Genomic DNA, 21,448 nt, shown 5'->3' on the forward strand with positions numbered 1-21,448 from the left:
CTGCTGAAACCTACCCAAAAAAAAACTTTCCAGACTATCCCAACTCAGCTCCAATCATAGATACTATTTTCACGTCAGGAGGGAATACAGATTTAAGGAAACCCGATGTATTTCCTAGAGACATTCTCTACTGACCTCTTGAAAAAAATGTTGCCCACACAATTGAAAAAAAACTAAAACCTTTTAAAAAAATAGAGTCTAGCATAAACTATGATTTCTTGTCAGCTTTGTAAATCTGCCCACAACAGGTAGACTTAGCAAAGATGCCCCAACAGAGAGGCTCAGTTGAATGTGGCGACACATCAGATTCCAGACCATACAGTTTAGTAACACTTTCCAGTTACATTTGAAAGGCAGTAGTCCCAATCACTCTTCTAATTTCTTCTTTCCTGAACTTAATTCATTGTGAAATAGGCCTGCAGCAAAGAAATTATGTGTCCTGGAAATCTTCTGCCTCCTCCTTCTTAACACATTCAGTAGTTCTACTTACATTGTCCCCTTCACTCCTCAGTTTCCAGAATGGCTGGATATAAAACCAGGAGCCCTCATTCCCTGCAGCATCCAGGGACACCCGCATAGCGTTCTTCTCTAGCAGAGCTGGCAATCTCTTGTTGACTGTGAGGTACTTGTTGCTTTTTATGTGTAGTAGCTGGGGACAAAGAACAATTTCCAAAAAATTAGTCCAGCTTTCAGTTGCTTTTTCTCCCTCCAGTCAAAAGAGGAGGCGCAGGCTTTCACCCTGCAGAGATTTTCTATAATAAATAGAAATACAAAATGAAACTAGAAGGCAGTTATCAAAGTATGCTACTGTTTAGGAAAACAGATGCTCTATCTCAGATTGAGAGAAATGTGTCAGGGATCAATTTTACAGCAGGGCAAGGGTCCACTGAAGTGTTCCCTTCAGGAATTACACCCATTACAGAAAAGTTGTACTGCACTTAAGAATTTAGCTCCTGTCTCATTTATATGTCATGAAATACAGATTACTTCAGTGATTTAAAAGGAGCTGCACAGCACTTCTATAGAATGGTTTTGAAATAAGTCTTGAAAATAAAAGACACATATTTATGTTCAGATTCTAAACTGCAGCACCAAGAAATACACATAGAATTTTTATTATGACATATTACTTAAACAGGAATATGCAGCACTTCTGGTAGGCTTTGAAACAGACAGAAAAGCACAATATTGTAAACTTTACCAAGTTCTGTTTACCTGACCCTTGACAATCCAGATTACAGCAGGTAGTTAGTTTCATTTTCACTGTAACCTTGAAATGAAACAACTGTTTCCTTTCCAACACTGAGAAGGCAAAGGGATTTCAATAGGTTTACCTGGATGACGTTGCTGTATTTTACAATTTCGCCCAACAGCTTTCTGTTCTCACTTTCATTCTGCTTTTGTTCCAGTTCTGCTGCATGCTGCAAGAGAATGATTATTTCTTTAAACTCTACAAAAGAAGTACCTGAAACACACAGTGTTTTTAAATCCTGCAACCTACAAGCGTTCCTGTACTGAAAATATTAGCACCCAAATCCTGACGCTGATTCTGATTATTTTATTACCCAAAACAGAGATTCTGTCACAATTTATGGGTCATACCTGAGATGGATGCTATTTTAAAAATTTTCAAGCCCAAAAAGTAATTCCAGGTGCTTTATTTCATCCTGGAGAGGATAAAAAAGGGCCTATGATTAGCTTCTCACTGTCACCACTCCTTTTACTTGTTGGGGTTTAGTTGTATATAAACACATGGACTTTATAACAAAACAAAAACAGTAGGTCACACATGGCATGGCAACATCAAGATTAAACACAATAGTCTGGGTCAAACACAGATGCAGAGCAAACTCTCAGCTCCTAGCACTAATTGCTGTGTAACTCTGGCTACACACCATGTGCCTTTCCTGCTGTTTTTAACTGGAAGCACTGGTGGCCTCTCCACTGCCCACAAAACTGTCATCCAGGTTTGACAGGACCTTGCTTTCTCTTAGTTTAATGCATTCAGTTATACCATCAGGCCAGCTGTTTTTCAGAGATGGAGGAGTTGCTCCATACACACTGTATTTGAAGCAAAATACAGTCTGCAAAAGGGTTCACAAAAGAATCACCTAGACTAAAGGCAAGGACAAACACAATTCTGAGGAATTTCCTGGCTAAAGCATTGAGGACATCTCTTTGTCCACTCTTCTACCTAATTCCTGGTAAGGATTTCCAGCATTATTTAAACTAGGGCTCTGTCCTGATTTTAAAAACTCCATTTTTACTTCATAAAACTTCTGAAAGCACTATCTTGCTTACAGCAAAAGCAATACCCCCAGCCCAAAGCAAGATAAACACCAGACCAGGGGCTATAAATGCCAGTCAGGAGGTAGGAGAGCTAAGGAGAATTATAGAGTTGCTATGGTGGCATAATAATACCCATCACAGTGGTTCCCAAGGCACTTGTTATTATTCTTTCTGGTGCTATTGTAATTCTACAGCCTGCAGATTGAGATAAGATTACAAATACAGATGTCTCTTACTTGAAGTTTCTTCAGCAGCGCTGCTTCAGTATGGTTTCCTTGTTTGGCTTGCTTGGCTTTCCAGTACTGCTTCTGGGCTGAATATCTGTTCATAGGACACACCTTGAAAAGGCAGTCTGGGGAAAGATTGAAAGAAATACTCCTAAGTCATGTTGAACGACATTTCCTTCATTTGTAAGTATGCTTTGGTTAGGTTTTCTTGTCCAGGAATGTCCAGATATCAGTGTTTAAACATAGCCACCAAGTCAGCTTGGTGGCAATGATACCACAAACGGGGTGGCACAACATTAGAGTTGAACCTAAAGCCTTTAAAGCCCCACACATTCCCACTTTGTGCAGCCTCTGCGAGAGCCCCAGGCTGTGATCCCGCCATATCTGCCTGCTGCTTTATTAGCACCCCAACAGCACAGATGCACTGTTTGAAGGCATGTGAAACCTTGGAAGAACAGTCCTGCTATCTGTATGCCAGATTTGGCCTGGCTTGGCCAACTCCTCCTGGCACTGCTGAATCCAAGGATGGCAGGGGCATTCAGCTGCCAGCCAGCCAGCAGGTTCACACAGAGTTTGGGTCTCCACGTGCCTTCACTGAGTTGTTTCTACTGTTGGGGTTTTTTAATCAGAGTGACACAAGCTGAACATCACCACTGTCCAACACACCAGGAAAAAAGCAGGTGAGGAGAGAGGAGCCACCTGAGCAGGGTGGCTGTGCGAATGAGAGAAGAGGACGAGAAGGAGGAGGAGAAGAAGGAGGAGACTGCAGCCAATGCTGAGTTGCTGAGTAAGAAATGAGGAGCAGCAAAGCAAAGAGAATCTCAACACGCCAACCCTCATCCCATCCCCACCACCTCCCCATGTGGAGAGAGGGGGCTGCAGATCAAGAAAAGGGAGAGATGTCTGGAATGAAGGCAAAGGGTACTTCCCTAAATGTTTGTCCAATTACTTATCTTTATTTTCCAATACCGTAATCAATAATTGAAAGTTAATGTTAATTGGCAAGAAACTGAATTTTGTGAAATTCCCTGACTCAAGAGTTTTTGGTTGGTTTTTTTTTTTGTCCAGTGGCAGTCCTATAAACTGGAAACAGAGGCTTGTGATTCATCCAAAGCCAATTACTTTTAGAATTATAAACAACACCTAGTCTTGCACGGTCACAATCATCAGCTGCTCTGAAAGCAGCAAGACTTGACAGAGATTTCACATAGCAAATGTTGGTAATTGTTCTTTCACACACCATGTGTATTAACAGGCAAGAAGAGGGAAGAGTTCTGCTGTGGGAGTTGTAAGGACACCCAGGACTGCCTGGGTGTTGTAGGGTGAAACTCTTCCCCAACATGGGCTGCAGTCTGTGGATGTCAAAGGAAGGTTTGTCCCAAACTACGAGCCCTCCAGATTTCACTGACACAGATGGCCAAGCCCTGGCTGAGGACTGACCCAGCCCTTATTCAAGCAGCAAAGCTTGTTCATACAAAATTGCCCCAGTGGCAGAACTTTCCTTGGCACTGACCCAAAGTGCTCACGGATTTGCCCCTTCCTCGCAGCCCTGAGTTGCTGTTCCAAGGAAAAAGTCCTACAAATCCTTATCAAAGCAAACCCAGTCACTCTGCAAAGGTGTTTGCTTTCATTTCACATTTATAATGGGAATTATATCACACAACCTAGAATACATAATTCCCACGTAATTTTTACAATATCCTGGAAACTAAGAAGGTGAAAAAAAAAAACCCCAAAGTGCTGTGTACCATTAACTCATATTGTATATTATAGGATATTTTACCTGAAGTATCAGGATTTTGGCTCATAAGACTAAGAGTCTGCTAGTATTTTCTGTCACAATCTATAATTAACATGCCTTCTCAGAAGGCTTCATGAAACATTTATTTCTCTGAAGTAACAATACATTCTTTTTATAGGACCAGTCTTCATTTCTGTTACTCCCCACATATCCTGCTACTTTGAGTAAACACAGTGCTTCCCATCCTCCTGCGGAGTCTCAGAGCACGGTGCTACCACTCTGCAGAGGACCTTTTTCAAACCAGTATTACTTCAGTTATATTTCCCTCAATTTATAGACTTAAAAAAAAAATCATATTATTTGTTCCCAGACAAGGTTTTTTCCTGTTTTATTTTACTTTTTAGGATTCCAGATACATTGAAACCAGGTCATGTCATAGTTTTTCGCTAGGTTGTTTTTTTCCATTTATTTTATTAGAGTAACAAAACTATGTAAATGCAAGCTTCATGATCCTAAACATTGTGAGGGGGTGGAACGGTGCCTGCCCTAGAGATGCTACAGTTCAAATAAACAGGAAAAAAAGAGAAACTGAGGCATAAGATTATAAAGCAAATTTCCACCACACAGCAGATCAAAAAGGCATTCCCTCCTGGAGGTCAGTCTAGCAACCCACTCACGAGACAGAACGTCTCTTCTGACTTCTCCAGACATTCCCAGATAGTCCTTGTTCCCAATCCATTACTTTATGAAGTTTCACATAAATGCTTCTCCTCCTGAGGACTAATTAAGGAGGCAATATCAAAGGTAAGCAAATAGCACCTTCACTCAGGAAGTCTGAAAAGGAAAATAACTCCTATTATGCCCTTTCAATGTTTCTTGATATTGGATAAAGATGGTTTAGAACAATATTTGTCAGATGCTTTCTCTCCCTGCCCTCTCTTGGGGTTTTTTTTAAGTGTTAGAAATTCAACTCTGGGCCATCATGGAAGATTTCTTTGGTCTACAGAACTAGAGAAATTATCACATTGCTTTACTAAAACCAGAGAAATGGGTGAGTGGAAGTGACAGGGCTATAAAATCACAGTGTGTACAAATCTACTTGTTTTGGGAAAAAAAATAGACAGGTAAAAAAGAACTAATGTGAAAATGAAAAGGGAAAAATGTGAGGGAGCAAGGAGTGGGGCAATGAAGAGTCCTAGGCAGGACAACAAAAAAAGCTATCAGGAGTCCAAGAAGCAAATTAAAGCAATTATGGAACTGAGAGAAACAAGAAAAAAATAAAAGGATAAACCAAAATTATGTAGAAGGCAAGTAAAAAGAAAATGGCAGATGGAAGAGGAAAGGGTGGGAGAAGGAAAGGAGAGAGTGCAGAGGAAGGTAATGGAAGGGAAAGAAGACAAAAGAACAATATCAGACAAACCTTAGATCAGACTAAAACCTTTAAGGCAAAGGGAGGATATTTAGGAATTCAAGCATCACTTTCACTGAGAAGCCTCAAGAAAAGAAAGGAATACAAGTTAAAAGTAAGGAAGTTTAGACCAGTTTAGGTCATTTTACATTTAAAATAGGAGAGAGATTCATGCTCCTTTTCCAGAGTTGCTAAATCTGACCAACAAGCAGGTCTTATCTGTGCTGTTGTACACCTTGGAAGCTGAAAGTGTTTCCTACTGGAGATAGGAGCATCAAGCTGAAGTGTTTTTAGGGTCACAGACTAAGGAAACCTGCAGTTCTGTGGCTCATGATGCAACTTTTCTTCAGAGGTGCACGACTCCTGGCACACACTGTTCCTCCCAATCTCTGTGAACCCAGCCCTGCAGCACAGTAACCATTTCCACCACAACACTCAGTGCCTTGGATCTCACCAGCTTCAACTGGAATTAAGACAAGATGCACCTGGTTTGATCAGTCCCTTCAATTCAACTGCAATACAGTAAAAGAGGAGTGGGGTTTTTTCACCAGGCTTCGGGAAACACCTGTGGGACCAAATTCTGCCCTCCTCTGCACTGATGCAAATCTGGATGTGCACCCTGGTGGACACAGAGCCACACCAGGTTCATCCCAGTGTGACTGGGGGAGGAATGGGGAGCACAGCTTCTTCATATGGACACAAAATGAGAAGCAACCACATCTTTCTTCACTTAACAACACTCCGTGCTGCAGGACGTTCTGAAACAACGAAAATAGCAACCACCCACTCAAAAAAAAAAAAGAAAGTAAACACGTAACAAAACCGAAACTGCTATTTTGAGCCTCTTTACACAGGCTTCCAGTTCAGGCCAACAGCTCAATACCTTAATTTGATCTCTGAGTGAACCCTGTAGGGGAGATACAGGCAGTTCAGAAACACAATCTTTCTTTTTGTCCCTCCCACTGGGGAAAGGGTTGATAAAATATTGCCAAAAAAGAGCAGACACAGTCCTCTGTGATATTAATTTTCAGAGTCAGTCCTTGAAATCTAAACATCTTGTTAGAAACATGTTTTTCTCATACTTCTTTGACTCCCAGGTCATGCTCTAACCTCAAATCAACGCCAGTTCAGCTATCAGTGATAAAAACATTGTAAACCATACAGACAGCAGTTCCTATTACTGAAGAGGCCCTGCTCATCCTGCTCTTAGATGCTATTTTCAGTTGCTTATGTCTAATCATTCAATTAATCATTCATGCCTAAGTCTTCCTTTCATGTCAAGAACCTACTTAAAGCAGCTTTTTTTTGGTTTGTTAACTTTGCTGCTTTAACTGAAAGCTATTTCCCAGAAGATTCTTGGGGAGAAAAATATGGATTTTGCTTACACTTCTTGGTTATAAAAACAACATTTAGCAACTCTTTTGCCTCAAGACTCTGAACCGAGCTAAGAAATTTAGCAAAGTATGGCAGAGATGTGCTTTTGGCTGCCCTCATGGTAGAGGCACCTCCGTGGTACAAGGCACTAAACATCAACTAGACAGCAAGTTTCTGCTGGGCTCTCAGCAAAGTTCCTGCTGTTCCCACACTTAGAATTTGACTTGAAGGAGACAACATCCAAATGATGGATTTATCTTTTCTGCAGCTATCTTCCTGAACACACATTGATAATGGATACTTGAAGGAGCAGGAAAATGATATTCGATGCAGCCCCTAACACTATAGCCATGATGCTATAGAAGGGTGGGTTGCATAAATTAATGTGACAAAACTTACTTTTCACTAATTTAGTTTCTCCTACAGCTGTTAGAGATCTTATAGCACCTTTCAGTACCTAAAGGGGACTTACAAGAAAGCTGGATGGAAAATGACTTTTTAAAAGGGCCTGGAGTGACAGGGCAAGGGGCAATGGCTTCACACTGACAGAGAGCAGGTTTAGATTGGATAGCAGGAAGAAATTGTTCCCTGTGAGGGTGGGGAGGCCCTGGCACAGGTTGCCCAGAGAAGCTGTGGCTGCCCCATCCCTGGCAGTGTCCAAGGCCAGGTTGGACAGGGCTCTGAGCAACCTGGGATAGTGGAAGGGGACTGGAATGAGATGGGCTTTAAGGTCCCTTCCAATCCAAATCATTCTGTGCTGCAGCTCATCCAAATTTGCATGCTACCACCATGGCAGCAGTCCCAAAATTAAGTCAGCTATGGGTGCACTATAAAGTAGAGAGAGCTAAGGAGTGACTGCAAGAAAGGCTGCCAAGGGAGCAAAGAGGCAACAGGGAGGAGGAGGAGAGTATCTACTAAAAAGTTTTGGGCCGGGGAGGGAGAGGGAGAAGAGGGAATCCCCTAAAAGAGGAGGATCTGAGTTAGAGGAAAGGAAAGGTTTGATGCTGTGGAGAAGAGGGAGCAGAGGCAACTGGAGATAAAGGGATGTGTTAAGCAAGCAACAGACAGAGGTTACAATAAGGGACAGAGCCAAAATTGTCCACAACTAATGGAAACCATTCGCCTATGGAAGCTGGGATGTAGCTCAGGATACAGCCCTTGCTTTCTGCAGCAGCAGAAAACAGCTGTGCATTTGTCAGTGTCCCAGCCCCCTCTGACATCTGCTCCACATGTGCTGCCACCTCTGATGGCAAACCATTAGTGCTGGGAGTTCATTCAGCTTCCACCCTGCATCTAAGTGCCCAAATCATCAACACAGAAACCTACCAACTTTTTCTTTCTTTGCCTTTTGAAGTTAGAAATGAACAACACAGAGCTGCAAGAAAAGAACTCTTATGTACTGAGGTTATAAAATCAGGCCCTCAAACACTAGACAGTGAAAAAATTATGGTTGTCTTTTTAAGATCCTTAATTGTAGGCATTTGGGTGTACTCTGCAGTTACCCTACCACAAATCTTTCCCAGTGACCTTGGTCTCATCTAGAAACCGGGATATGCTCAACTTTAGAAACACTTCGGGGTAGCCCAGTGACAGAAATATTGTCAGACAGACAGACATCCCCACCTGAAATTCTATGCAACCTGGAAACTGTGAATTACACATGTACTTGCAGGCAGTGAGAGGGTGAAACCACAGTCAAGTAGCCTGAAAGCCACACTGGATGCTACCCCCAGCTCTGCTTTAAAGCTATGCAGTCACACAAGTGACTGAAATTTATTACTGTTAGTTTCTAAGTATTCACCCTCACTTTCTCAGTTTCCAGTATCTGCCAGTGTGCTGAATGCTCACAGCTGGAACTGGAACCAACTGCTGATGTTTCCTGAATATATAATGGAAAAAAGTCTAGAATTCTCTGGGAAAGCAGAACTTCACTCTCCCAATGTTTTAAATGCTTTATTTTTTGCAATAGTAGCATATACATAAACACTGGAAATAAAATACTAAGGTTAAGCACAACGGTGCAACCCCTCAAAATCATAGAATGGTTTGGTTTGGAAGGGGCCTTAAAGATCATTGAAAATAGATACAAACAGCCATGAAACACATTTCCCTTGCCCTAAATCAGGCAAGTGATACTCTCTTTGTCTCAGAACCAGTGTGAATCCAAGCCTTTTTAAGCCAAAAGAGGCCTGGATCAGGCTAGTAAGGCCCTGTTCTGGCACAGTTAGGAGTACTTTTTTAGCACTCAAGAAGTAAAAACTACATGTTGTCAGTGCGCTGTTATTTTTTTCCAATAAGCAAAACAGCAGAATTATCCAAATCTACAAGGTCAAGTTGAAAAAAATCAGATACAGTTTTAAGCAAAAGCAAAACAAAAAGCTGACAAAATATCTGGGGGTACTCCTTAAAAAGGCATCTCACCTTGAAAAAAAAATAAACAATCCATCAACTCAAGTAGCTTTGGACCTCACAAGTTTCTTTCCCATCTACAGTAAGAGCAGGGCTGGAGCAAAGAGTTTGTCACACGGCAGGGATCGGTGTTCAATGTACAGAACAGAGCAAGCAACTCTTGGACCACAGGAAAATCAGTCCTTTTCTCCATACTTTCCACCTGCCTCTGGTGCCTTTGCAAATTTTGTATTCAGTTCTCAAAATCTGCCATTCATGTTCCAGTCTGAAACTTTGTCCCTGTGTCCACAAACCCCCTGGGAAGTTACATGACAGAAGTGCCCAAGGAGTCAGAACTGCATCATTAAAGAGATCATCATTGATCATTAAAACCGCATCAGTTAGTCATTAAAGAGAAATGATCCCCAGTTACTGACCTCGGAACTTCTTTGGAGGATTAGCAAGGTCACCCGCCTCAGGCTGGACCACACACCGGTCATCCACTAACCTAGAAAAACAAAAGTTATCACACTCACTAAAACATGCCATCAGTGGATATAAATGCAGAGACACACCTGCCACACCAGCAATACAGAAGCTTCCACATTTCTCCAACATAATACAAAAAATACCTTAGAAACTCTGTTATTCAGCTACTAAGCATAACCAAGAAAAGTCTACATTTTCCTTCCAGAGAGAGGATTTCCTCTACTGCACCAAATTATGGCCTGTGTTTCAGATCCCATTTCCTTTAAATCCAGTTAAAATCCGTTTTGTTACACCACATACATTGATGTTACATGTAAAATTTATGTTTTCCTTCATTAGAGACATTAACCCTCAATCAGAAACAGTTTGTTTCTCTGCAGCTGTCAGATTTTCTTCTTCACCATTTCCAATCTTTTTCCTCTGAGGAGGCATGTGGAATTAAGGTTCAGCTCTGATCAAAACGCCCAAGACCACATTTTCCTGTGCTAAAATGAATAAGCATTTCTTTAATCCACAGCAGAAAATCTAGATGACAAATCTAATATATTTCTTGCAATATTTTAGAAGTAAATAAACAATGAAATTGAAAAGTATGAATTGTTAAACTTATCTCAGAACTTCCTAAACATAAATTCAGCTCCCTTTCAGGAAGCATCCTGTAAATAATTTGCCCATTTCAAACAATTATTCAGGAAAATCATGTTTTAAGGACACACCACTGCCCTGTCACTTCACAGCAACACTCTTAGCAGTATTTTTGTTGGAAATTGCCAGAAAAAGCACAAATTGGCTTCAGCCAAGTAACACAATAGATAGTGAAGGCTTTGCCTCCAGCCACGAGCGCAGCAAAGCCAATCCCCCAGCACACCCATGAATTTTCTACCTCTAGCAAGATGACAAAGAGTCCACTGTGGCTGCAGCTCCCTGAAGCAAAAATGACAAAGAATTTTGGAAGTCAGCAGTTCCAATCTCATAACAGACCTAGATGCAAACATGAGGTGTCAATGAGGAAGGGGAATTGAAGAAACAGCTTCAGGAGCAAACAAGGGACCTTAGGGAATTGTGTTTCTTCACAGTCTAGGTTAGGCCAGGCTTAACAAGAACAGAGTGAGGTTTGGAAAGCAGGACTTAGGAAGAGTCTTGCAGGCATCCTGCGCTCTGTCCATGTTCTAATAGGCCAAAGCTTCCTATAAACAGCACATAAAGCCTGGAGTCACAGAGAGCTGACTGGAAAGAACTACCTTAACAGAAGCTGTGCCAAAGGATTTTAATGCCAAGGAGTACTTCTCACTCTCAACAAAATCCCTCAAAGGTTTTTAAGGAGGAACCCATAAGGTTTGACCTTAAGCACTGTCAAGATGAAGGCATATTGAAAAGCCAACCATAACTCACAAGGAACCTCCTGTGTCCCTTGGTGACAACTTGTGCACCCTCGTGACAACCTCAACTGTGGGTGAAACACAACTTTCAGCATGGTACGTCACTGTAGCAAAAGCCAGATAGAAAACAAGGTGTTGGTGCTGAGAAAAACAAATGAGATCCTGCACACTCTCTGAGCCAGCCAGCTGCAGCACTCAAACACACTGGCCTTGCAAAGAACAGACATTAAACAATTAATACCAATCACCTGCCGTTGAGCATTCTCTAAAGGCACAAAGATAAGGACCATAAATGAGTTCTGCAGCCATCAGGAACCAAAGACATCAGAGAACACAAAGGAAAAAGGAGCTGGTGCTGCTCCCATCCTATGGACACAGAATCAGAGCACAGAAAGGTTGATTGACATGTGGCAGGGCAGTGGCATGACAGAACAGGAACATCATCTCCTGAGCCCTTGCTCAGCACCTCACCTTCTCACACCTTTGTTTCTTATAACACAGGACAAAAATCTGAGGAAAGTACTGTTTTGTTTATTTAGCAGTTATTAAATTAACATTTTAATTCCCAGAATTGCCACATAATGCCATTCATTCTGTATTCCAGCTGCATGACCTTCAGAGAGCCTAACAGCTCCTTGTTTACTCTGGAGGTGCTTGTAGGGAGTGCTGAGGGAGAGCTGAGCTGCCGTAGGGAGAGCTGAGCTGCACATTGCACATGATGCAAGACTTCAGCCCGATCTGTGGATGAGAACAAAAGAGGCTCTTCAAACACAGACCACTTCCTCTGATACACAATTCAAAATATTCAAATCCCACTTTTATAGCAAGCCAAAAGCAGCTGCTGGTTTGCTACTGACACCTGCGAGGTGGCTGCGCTAAACAACCAGCAATTCAAGACCTTTGTAACCTGCAAACAAATCCATTTGAGATGTGTGAAACCAAACAACAGGCTTGGCTGCAAAAGGTCCTGGGCGCCTGCAGTGACTGTCAGACCACACCACAGCAGGTTTTAAGATCACTTGCTTGTAGGTTTGAATAGGAAGCCAAAGTGCACCAGACCAGGCTTTTCAGATAAAGGCAGAATTTATTGTATTATATTTATTGTATTATACCATAAAACGTGCAAGCTATGTCAACACTGATCCAAATTACGGTGACAATATTTAAGCCACTTCACCATGGTACTATCAGAGAAGCTTTGACAAACTTCTAGGGGTTTAATTCCTCAGCTGGACTGCAGACAATACTGCTTTGTGCTCTCTTGCTGTCATTCAGTACCTGGCACATACAACACAATTGCATTTCAGTTTTCCATACATAAATGACAAAGGAGACCCCTGCACATGTATGACACAATTTTTAGCTGGGCAAGTTCTTCCCTGAACACAATAAATACCTGGGTTTTGCACAATCCCTCCAAGTAACTGGTGTAATTAAGCTGTGCAGCTCATTGGTGGTGCCTAAGATAAATCATCAGGAAAGTCAAAGCAGTAATTACAGCCCTGGACTTTACGCACGACCCTTTGTATTCAGTAATTGCAGAATTAGGGGCTGAAAGGAACAACGCTCATGGGATTGCTTGTCATAGATGCCCAGTCATTCTCCCACTGAAGCCGGTGGAAGTTTTTCCACTCGCTGCAGGGGAAGCAAGGGCAGTTCCTCATCATAGTGCCACAGGCAGCCAACCTCACAGACCAGCAGGTGTTTAAGCCATTAAGGCCTCACAGTGTACAGAAGTGTACACAGCTACAGTGTGCAAAGGCTCATTAAACAAGAATTGGAGCTACCTAAAGCAATGCCTAGGAGATAAGGTGTGCTTCTCCACAGAGGCAGGGGGGAAAGTAAAGGTGGTTTCAACTCTCCACTATCAACACAGAATCACAGGATAGGTCAGGCTGGAAGGGGACACAGTGGGGCAGCTGGTGCCACCTCCCTGCTCCAGCAGGGCCATCCCAAAGCACAGGGCTCAGGATTGTGCCCAGACAGCTCTGGAATATCTCCAGTGAGGAGACTCTACACCCTCTCTGGACAATCTGTTCAGTGCTCGGTCACTGCACAGGAAAAATATTCTGCCTCACGTCAATTGGTCAGAGCATGAACCTGTAGAGTTCTGCACCTCTCTTCCCCTCCTTTCATTCTCCCCCATCATCTGGTGGAGTTAAAGCTGTCCCTTCTCTGGCAAAATGCGAAGAAGGACACAGGGATGGGAGGAGCAGGACTGAGCAGCAGCAGTATAACTGATAAGCAGGGTATGTTGGCAGAAAAGTCTAATGGTGCCTGGGTTCACAGACAGGAATCATATATCCCGCATAAGTCTTTGTGTCCTGCAAGCTCCTTACCTAACACAGGCTAAAGGTAAATACACCAAAGGTTTCTAGGAACTTGCAGATGTAGTGCAAGAGTCAAGGAATAGTTGTACAGCTATAATCCTAGAAGGACTGTTCCCAGTGCTAAGTTATTTTAGATTTAATACTGAGATACAGTTGCATTCTGAAAGAACAAAAACCAATGTAAGAAAACTATAGGAAAGGAACTGTGGTGGGTTTTGTGAATTTTAGGTCTCTTTCATAATATAAGATGCTTTTTAGATTGTCAAAGAAAGCAGCCACATAGTATCATTTATCTTAGTTTTGTGCCTTGAGTTTCAAAAATACCATCCTGAAATGTATTTTGTCTCTTCCTACAAACAGACACTTCCACCCAATAATCATAGCCAATATTATTAAGTACAACAATACCTGACCAAACACATGAGCGCACAGACTCTCCCATACATGGAACTGCACGTGTGTGTAACTTGTTAAAAAATACATGACCCAGCTGCTGATGTCTATAACACACTCTGATGCCTTAGGTTTTAACTTTCATATTTTTCAAATCCTGTACTGCCTAGTGTGTAACTCTGAAGTTTCCTGTGGCCTATTAACTTCTGCTCTCTCATGCTGGTTAGACATAACAAAGCCTCTCCAGGCCTGCTCTCCAAGGTCACTCAGACCATCCTAGGCCCAAAATGGGTAAACCAACATTTTAAGAGGGGGGTGAGCTTGGGGAAATTACATCATTAACTGAAGTTTTAATCGGAGCATTAACCTTGATATGCAAATGAACCAAACCTATAAAAGTGCGAAGAACTCATGACCTGTCATCCATCTTGGGGTCCATCTTGGCAGTAGCCTCTGGCTCCCCAGGGGGTACCTTTGAAGGCCGTTCAAGTAAATATGTACCTTTATTCCCTTATTTTTGTCTAGTCTCTGTTTTTAGGTGGCCTCTCAAGGCATCAACTCAGTACTATTTATACATCTATGGAGAATTTTAGTCCTCAAAAGGCTGAATAAACTAAGCTAGAGGTGACGTCTTCAGTATAAGATACTCAGGTTGCTCAGCTTTTAGTCTCTTAATGGTATCATCATTTCACTGCCTTTTTGAGCAGCACAAGGCCTGGGCAGCAGCAGGAAGAGGGGCAACGTTGGTGACAGGCATCAGCAGGAGAACCTGGATGTTTTAACTGCCAGTGGAGCCCAGCAACTTCTTTGTTTGCAAAGCATGCTGAGGGTACATCCCAAAACCACATAACCTTAACATGCCCTCATGAACAAAGGAGCAGCCCCCAAAGCCTCCCTCACCTTGCTCCTCAGATGTCCCTTCACACAACCTCCTCCATAGAAATGTTCCTCCAGAGCACCTGCCACCCAGGACACTTCTTGCCTTCCAAACTGCAGCACAAAGCCTCTCCCGTGCTCCACACATCCCAGCAACCACTCGGGAAGAGAGGTGCAAGTCATACCACGAAGAAACCAACCAATAACGAACAATAGGTGATTCAAATTTTGCTACCCTGGAAATCAAACATCAAATACCTAAGTGCCAAAACAATCAGGTCCACCCAGTTCTTCTCCAAGTCCACCCACTTTTCATTTCATTGAGCCTCTTATCAGGCATCTAGGTCAGCCCACTTCTTGTGTGCTTCAAGCGGTCTCCTGCCAAAAATCTACAGTCATCCTACCTCACCCTTCCCAAAATGTGAGTTCATATTCTTTTCTGACTAGCAGTCCTGCTTCAAATGATTTATAGCTCTGTGATTTAGCTACCCTGTATGAAATGTCTTCTTTCCAAAGCCAAATTTTTCACCATCACCTTTCACATCTTTGAGGATTGCCTACATTAATCCCAGCTCACACAGAAAATAAAAAGGCTCTTCCTTGCACTTACAGCAAGGCTGTTAAATCTCTACCATTTAGGAAGATTCCATGTTAAAAAGCCCTTTTGACAAATGGGAGGACAGCAGAACACGATATTTAAAGAACTCCACTTCATGCCAGTGAGGTACAGCAGCACAGAGACAACAAAATCTGGCTCCTGCCTGCCTCAAACTTTAGGAACTTTATACTTTCCTTTCTGAACAAATTTTAATTGCCACAAACAAAGCAGAAAACAGGTTGAAAGGAGCTGTTTAATAAATACCCTTACTCTGGGAAAGCAAACTTCTATGCATCTAAAACATTCCAAACTCCTCAAGGTGTCTAAAACAGCAGACAAATTTCACCATGCACCAACTTCAGTGTAAAATAAGGATGTGGTGCATTTTATCTCAGCTACACACAGCAGGAACACTCAGCCACATAGAGCAGGAACACTCAGCCATTCCTACCATCCCAAAAAATGCTTGCGTGGGTCACTTTGAATTGTATTATCAAATGGTGTGGAGACACATGGGCAGAAAGTACAATCCCAAGCACATACTGGGAAACAAAAACACCACCATGCAAGCAGGCAGCTCCACATTTGCACTAATAACTGCACAAATAATTAGCCCTAAAGTTCCTCCCTCATCTGATAGTGCATTCATACATTCTTGTAACTGTACCTGCAGGCTTGCATGTCAAAGGGAGGACAAGGGGAATAAAAGCAGAAGTTTTTCTGCTCAATTAAGTAATCCGGCTATAAATCCTGAATGTCGTTTTGTTATTCTGTTGTATTGTGTTATATCCAGTCATGCTTTTAGCTTGCAAAAGCTTCTGTTCAGTAGAACTTGTTTATCCATTTTTATAGCTACATTTACATTTAAAATATTGTGCAATTTCAATTAAATTATAAGAACAGAGTTAAAATAAACGATTACAAAGGAATAAAATGTTATTTGGAGGTTACAGAGGAATGGAGAAAACATGATTAGATTTTAGTCTCAGTTTTGCAATTTTCTTGGCCTGCATAATAGGTAAGCCATAAATGCACCAAGAAAATGGTACTGAGCTTTGCTTGGACATGCTCATTTTTGCCAAGTAAATGAACATTTGCACAGTATTTCAAGATCCTCACATCAATGCAACACACATTGAGTCATTTTCAGTGGTGCCAAGCACACCTATTTTCTGCTGTCAAAAGGGGATTGAGAATTGGTCACAGTCCCAAGGCTGACAGAGCTCAAGAAGTGTTTGGACAACGCTCCCAGGCACAGGGTGATTCTTGAGGCTGTGCTGTGCAGGGCCAGGAGCTGGACTCAGTGATCCTTGTGGGTCCTTCCAGCTCAGGATATTCTGTGATTCCACGGGGAATTGGCAATGGGAGGAGGTGTGCCAGCCTATCCCACCCAGCTCCCTCCCCATGCACACAGAGTCCTGCTGCACTTCTCCACAACACTGGTGTTCTGCTCCCAGGCAGGTCTTGGCTTCAGTCTGTCTGAGTGCCTTTGATAAACAAATTACATTCCCATAAACCCAAGGAAATGGTTGATTTCTTCCTTTGTTTCTTTTCTATTTTTTTTTTTTAATACAAAAAGTAAGAGTCGATCATACAAGGATGTTGCGACAACCTAAAGGCATTTAATTGGAAAACACTTCCACAGGCAAACCCTCTTTTGGATGAAAGTTGTATTAAAGCTAAAAAAATGGAAATTATAAAATGAGTATTAGGAAAGCTTTCTGAAGGCAGTAGTGGCTTGCAGGACACAGACCCACTAATAATGCACATCACCTGGAGGACTGGACAATTTTTCCATTACTAACATTTTCCTTTTAGGTGAAATCTTGGCTCTCTTTGAACGGACAAAACTTCCACTGATGTCTCCGAGGCCAGGATTTCATCCCCATCATCCCTTCTTCCCAAAAGTGCACTGTGGGATGAAGTTTAAAGAAGCAGCAGCGTCAGCACCTCACACTGAGGGTCATTCATCAAAGTTTTTAATTGCAATCTAACCTCTGCAGAATTTCCACTTAATCCTTATTCCAGCTAGCTATATATGGAATGCAAACACTGTAAAAAGTCCAGGATTTGGCCCAAAGCAAACACACCACTTACTTAGAAGTAAATCAGAAAATCAAGATTGAACACATGACTTTAACTCTGCTTGCTCACACCTTACAACCACCCATAACAGGTCTGCAATTCGGCTCTCTCAATGTAAGAAAGCACAGATAAAGCAGAATTTTAGGTATATCAACCTAACATGCATTAGAAACACTGACACTGGGACCACTGTAAACTAAAAACGAGGGTGTCAGAGGCAACCCTGCATCCGTATGTGAATTTCAGGATGTAGCTCACTAACCAGTCCCTATCACACTGAATGGTTTATATTTCCATGGTACACAGTGACTTCAGAAAAGTGGTCCTAGTAACAGCATCACTGCTCCCAAAATCAAGCAGAACTCATTACATAGTTACCTATTCAGCCAGAGACAGCAAAGCTAAGCCAGCAGCATAGAGAAAATAATCACAATCAAAGAAATTCTATGTTTAGTTTACAACAGAAGAATTTGTGCTTTTTTTCTCAGCTTTGCACGTATTTGTGAGTGGCCACCTTAAAGGACTGCTTTGAAGAACTGCATGCTAATAAAAGGAGTCAGAAAGGCTGGATTGTTCACTGTTAACAGCATTTAATGAAAAGGGAAAGATTTACCCAGAGAAATACTGTTGAGAAATGCCAATATCTGTCCAGTGATCAAAAAGTGACTTCATCCCCGTAACGAAGCCAGTCACACCTACTCATCAAAATAGCAACACTTACTGTAGAAAGGAAGCATAAGCAAAGGAAGAAAATTAGGAAACTTTGCTGAAAGAGCACAGTGTAAAAATATTATTGTTTAAGCAAACAAACCAGCCTCAAATGCTACTGAAAGGCCTATAATGAACCTCAGCGTCTGGAACGACAACATATATATGTAAACAAACACATAAATACAAAGATATATACATCCACAAATATACATGAACAAATTATCAATCCTGCAAACACAGGTTGAAATGTAAATCCTGGAAAACAAACCAAGTTCTTTCTCCATTTTTTAACACAAACAGCAATAATCTGGCAGACCAACCCATGTCACACTATGTAAAAATGTGAGTGGAACACATTGCTCAATCAAAATGCTGACATTTTACACATCCTGCATTGCTTATTTCACACAGGAGAGAAAAATTTTACATGCCTAACTTTTTGCTTAAGTAAAAAAAAAATAAAATTCAGACAATATAGATAACAAAACCCTCCATGTTATAAACACTGTTATATGTCAGGGTACCAAACAAAGAAAGGGTTCACCTCATTTCAGAGGCCAACAATGGGGACAAGTCCCAAGCTAGTGTGAACATGTGTACTTCCACTGAAATTAGTCAAACAGCCCTTTTCTGCAGCAGCTCAGCACCTGACCCAGAACTTTTCATATCCTTCCTTTAGTGCACCTTCCTTCAGCAACCCCAGAAACTGTCTTCAAGGCCAAGCACACTCACACAACACATCCTGAGCTCCCCCACCCACAGCCCCTTTCCATGAGATGTGCAATATCCTGGCACTGGGTGCAAACCTGGGCTTTACACCGGGAACATGAGCCTTTCCTGACCATCCCCTTGCCGAGACAGTGCTCTGAAATTACGGTGCTGCCTGGTTTTGCCTTCAGATAAAACCACCTTCAGTGGTTATGCTGTTCAGGTTGAACAGCAAAACTACCAACAAACTTGTACCCAGCATGCAACCCAGCTCCCAAAATCCTGCCGCTGGTTTCAGCAGCACTTTACTTCTGCCCTCAGGGACAATGACTTTGGGAGGCAGGAACTGAGGTCTGCTCACCCTTTGATGTGTCCAGCTCTCACCGGTGACAATGAGAATTGTGCACATGAGATATCAACACGTGCTCCAATTCTCTTAACAAAGGATTGTATGATTTTTATTTTCACTTTGCAACAATAAATGTTTACAAATTTTTGCAGCTGGGTATTTTTGCATAGTCTCTTTGCTTTTCCCTTTCTTCAGTAGCCAGTTAAAAAAAAAACCCCTTCCAAACAAAAGCCAACTGAGAAATCACAGTGATTTTATTTACTTGTTTTAAAACCGAGCAGAGCCAGTTTCCTACTGGGAGAGATCATTTTGGGAGCTGTTCCAGATTGTCTCAGAGCTGCTTTCCCAGTTGCTGGGAGCAGCTCTGGGAGCCCTTTGCCACACCTACCCCCAACCTGTACACACTCGCTTGAGAGAGTCCCACGTAGCAGCACAAAGCAGAAACCTGAAGAGGAAATGCTTGGGAATGCTCCTGCCATAGCAGAAGGAGCTGGGAAGTAGGAGAGTCATGAAACAGCAGCCACAAACAGGGTGGCAAAACAGTCACCTCTGTGCAGGTGTGAAGTTAAAGGTGGAAAAGGAGCCCATTCCACTCGCGTGAACTTTTCATAACTATCATTTTAAAGCAGGAAAATGACGTAACTAGCAGGTTCACACCTCAAAACTGCTGCAGACCTTTCTCATGCTGACCACCAGGCAGGCTGGCATCTCCTCTGCTTTTAGCACAACAAGGCTACACTCACAACAGCCAACCTCACATGCCCAAAGACTCTCCCAGGCTCTGAGAAAACCCTGTATCTGCTCAGCAGAGCTCAGCATTCAAACCAGAATGGCTGCACACTCCAGGAGGAGCTTCCAGGACCCCTCCAGCCCCATCCCTGCACAGGGTCTGGGGACAGTGTTAGTGGCAAAAATCACTCCAGGAAACATTTATAGCAGTACAGGCTATTGCACCCCAGAGCACATGGGAGAGATTATTTATTAATACAGATTTTTGTGGTCCACTTGAGCTCTCAGCAACAACTCTGCCGAGCACCAAGGAGCTCCGACTCTCTGGCTGTGCTGTCAGCTGTCAGTCAGATCACCTTCCAAGGTGTGTCTTAACAACAAGCTCTGTTACAAAGAAATGAGTTTGGCCTTTTACCTTCAGGCCCTCCAGTTCAGCAGCATTCTTTTCAGCTGAAGGAAATGCTTCCAGGTCTCCTCGCACAGCTTATCCTGACACTGTAATGGAGGAAAAACGCCTGCAGATAATCACTTCCTACTGGGAAAACTGGAGTCTTTTATCACTTACATACATTTACTGGGCATTAACTGGCAGAGAAACAAAGAAATCAGGTTTTCTAGAAAAGCCTGCACTTGGTGATACGATAAGGTGAACAATGATATCCACTTCATTTTTCATTTTTAAGTGCAATCCTGCTGTACACACATACACTTATCAACACTCATGCTACAAATCCCACAGAATCCATGGGTTTTAAAGACGCAGACTGTGTTTGACCTGGGAAAAAGGAGCATGGTTCCTCCTTCTGGATCAGTCTCAAACACAATCCAGGCACACACAACGCACCTTCTCCCTCCTGTGCCAAAGTATATAGCTCACAAAGCAAAGGCAGACCAGCTCCAGGGCTACACCTAACTCCTATTGCAAAAGTTTTTCAAGCCAAAGCAATCAAATCTAGAAGAACTGTGATGCTATCACACATTTTATTCCAAACCTTGCGATCTTTGGTATCTTTTCTATTGGTCTCCTTCCTGATGCTGCATTGAGAGATATTAAAAACCCCTCTACTTTCAGTGGAAAGGAAAAGAGTGTGTGTTCCTTTCTGTCACCACTGCCCCAAAAAACGGCCTCCAGCTCTGAGGGCTCAAAAACCAGAAGAGAACATATGCACGCATGATTACTTTTTTATAATCTCACCATTTTTCAAACCCCTCTCTTTTGTTTCTGGGGGATCTGACTCATAATTTTCAGAAGCAAACAGGAAGCACTGCAGACATCTCCAAGTATTTCCTCTCTCCACCCTCCCACCCACCCCTCTTGTCTTTTATATGATTTCTGGAGACTTTATTATTCCTTTTGCTATAATAGCAATGAAG

At 42.3% G+C, this 21,448-nt stretch overlaps 1 protein-coding gene across 5 annotated transcripts in view; it reads right to left on the reverse strand.

The window, feature by feature from the left end:
• ITPR2 (inositol 1,4,5-trisphosphate receptor type 2) overlaps positions 1–14,937 on the reverse strand; it is a 222,855-nt gene extending 207,918 nt beyond the window's left edge. For 4 of the 5 annotated variants that reach the window (XM_017745784.1, XM_017745783.1, XM_017745782.1 and 1 more), the window contains exons 1-5: positions 14,919–14,937; positions 9,865–9,935; positions 2,526–2,641; positions 1,335–1,421; positions 491–649 (exon numbers count right to left, since the gene is read on the reverse strand). In XM_017745784.1, coding sequence (XP_017601273.1) covers positions 491–649; positions 1,335–1,421; positions 2,526–2,618 — 339 coding nt within the window. In that variant the 5' untranslated portion in view covers positions 2,619–2,641; positions 9,865–9,935; positions 14,919–14,937. Of the gene's footprint in view, positions 1–490; positions 650–1,334; positions 1,422–2,525; positions 2,642–9,864; positions 9,936–14,918 lie in introns of those variants that run through there. The other variant, XM_017745785.1, reaches the window with a different exon arrangement.
• Between the last annotated feature and the right edge of the window lie 6,511 nt (positions 14,938–21,448).

This window comes from Corvus brachyrhynchos, unplaced genomic scaffold (assembly GCF_000691975.1).
Source record: "Corvus brachyrhynchos isolate BGI_N302 unplaced genomic scaffold, ASM69197v1 scaffold209, whole genome shotgun sequence".
In the NCBI taxonomy this organism is placed as follows: Eukaryota; Metazoa; Chordata; class Aves; order Passeriformes; family Corvidae; genus Corvus; species Corvus brachyrhynchos.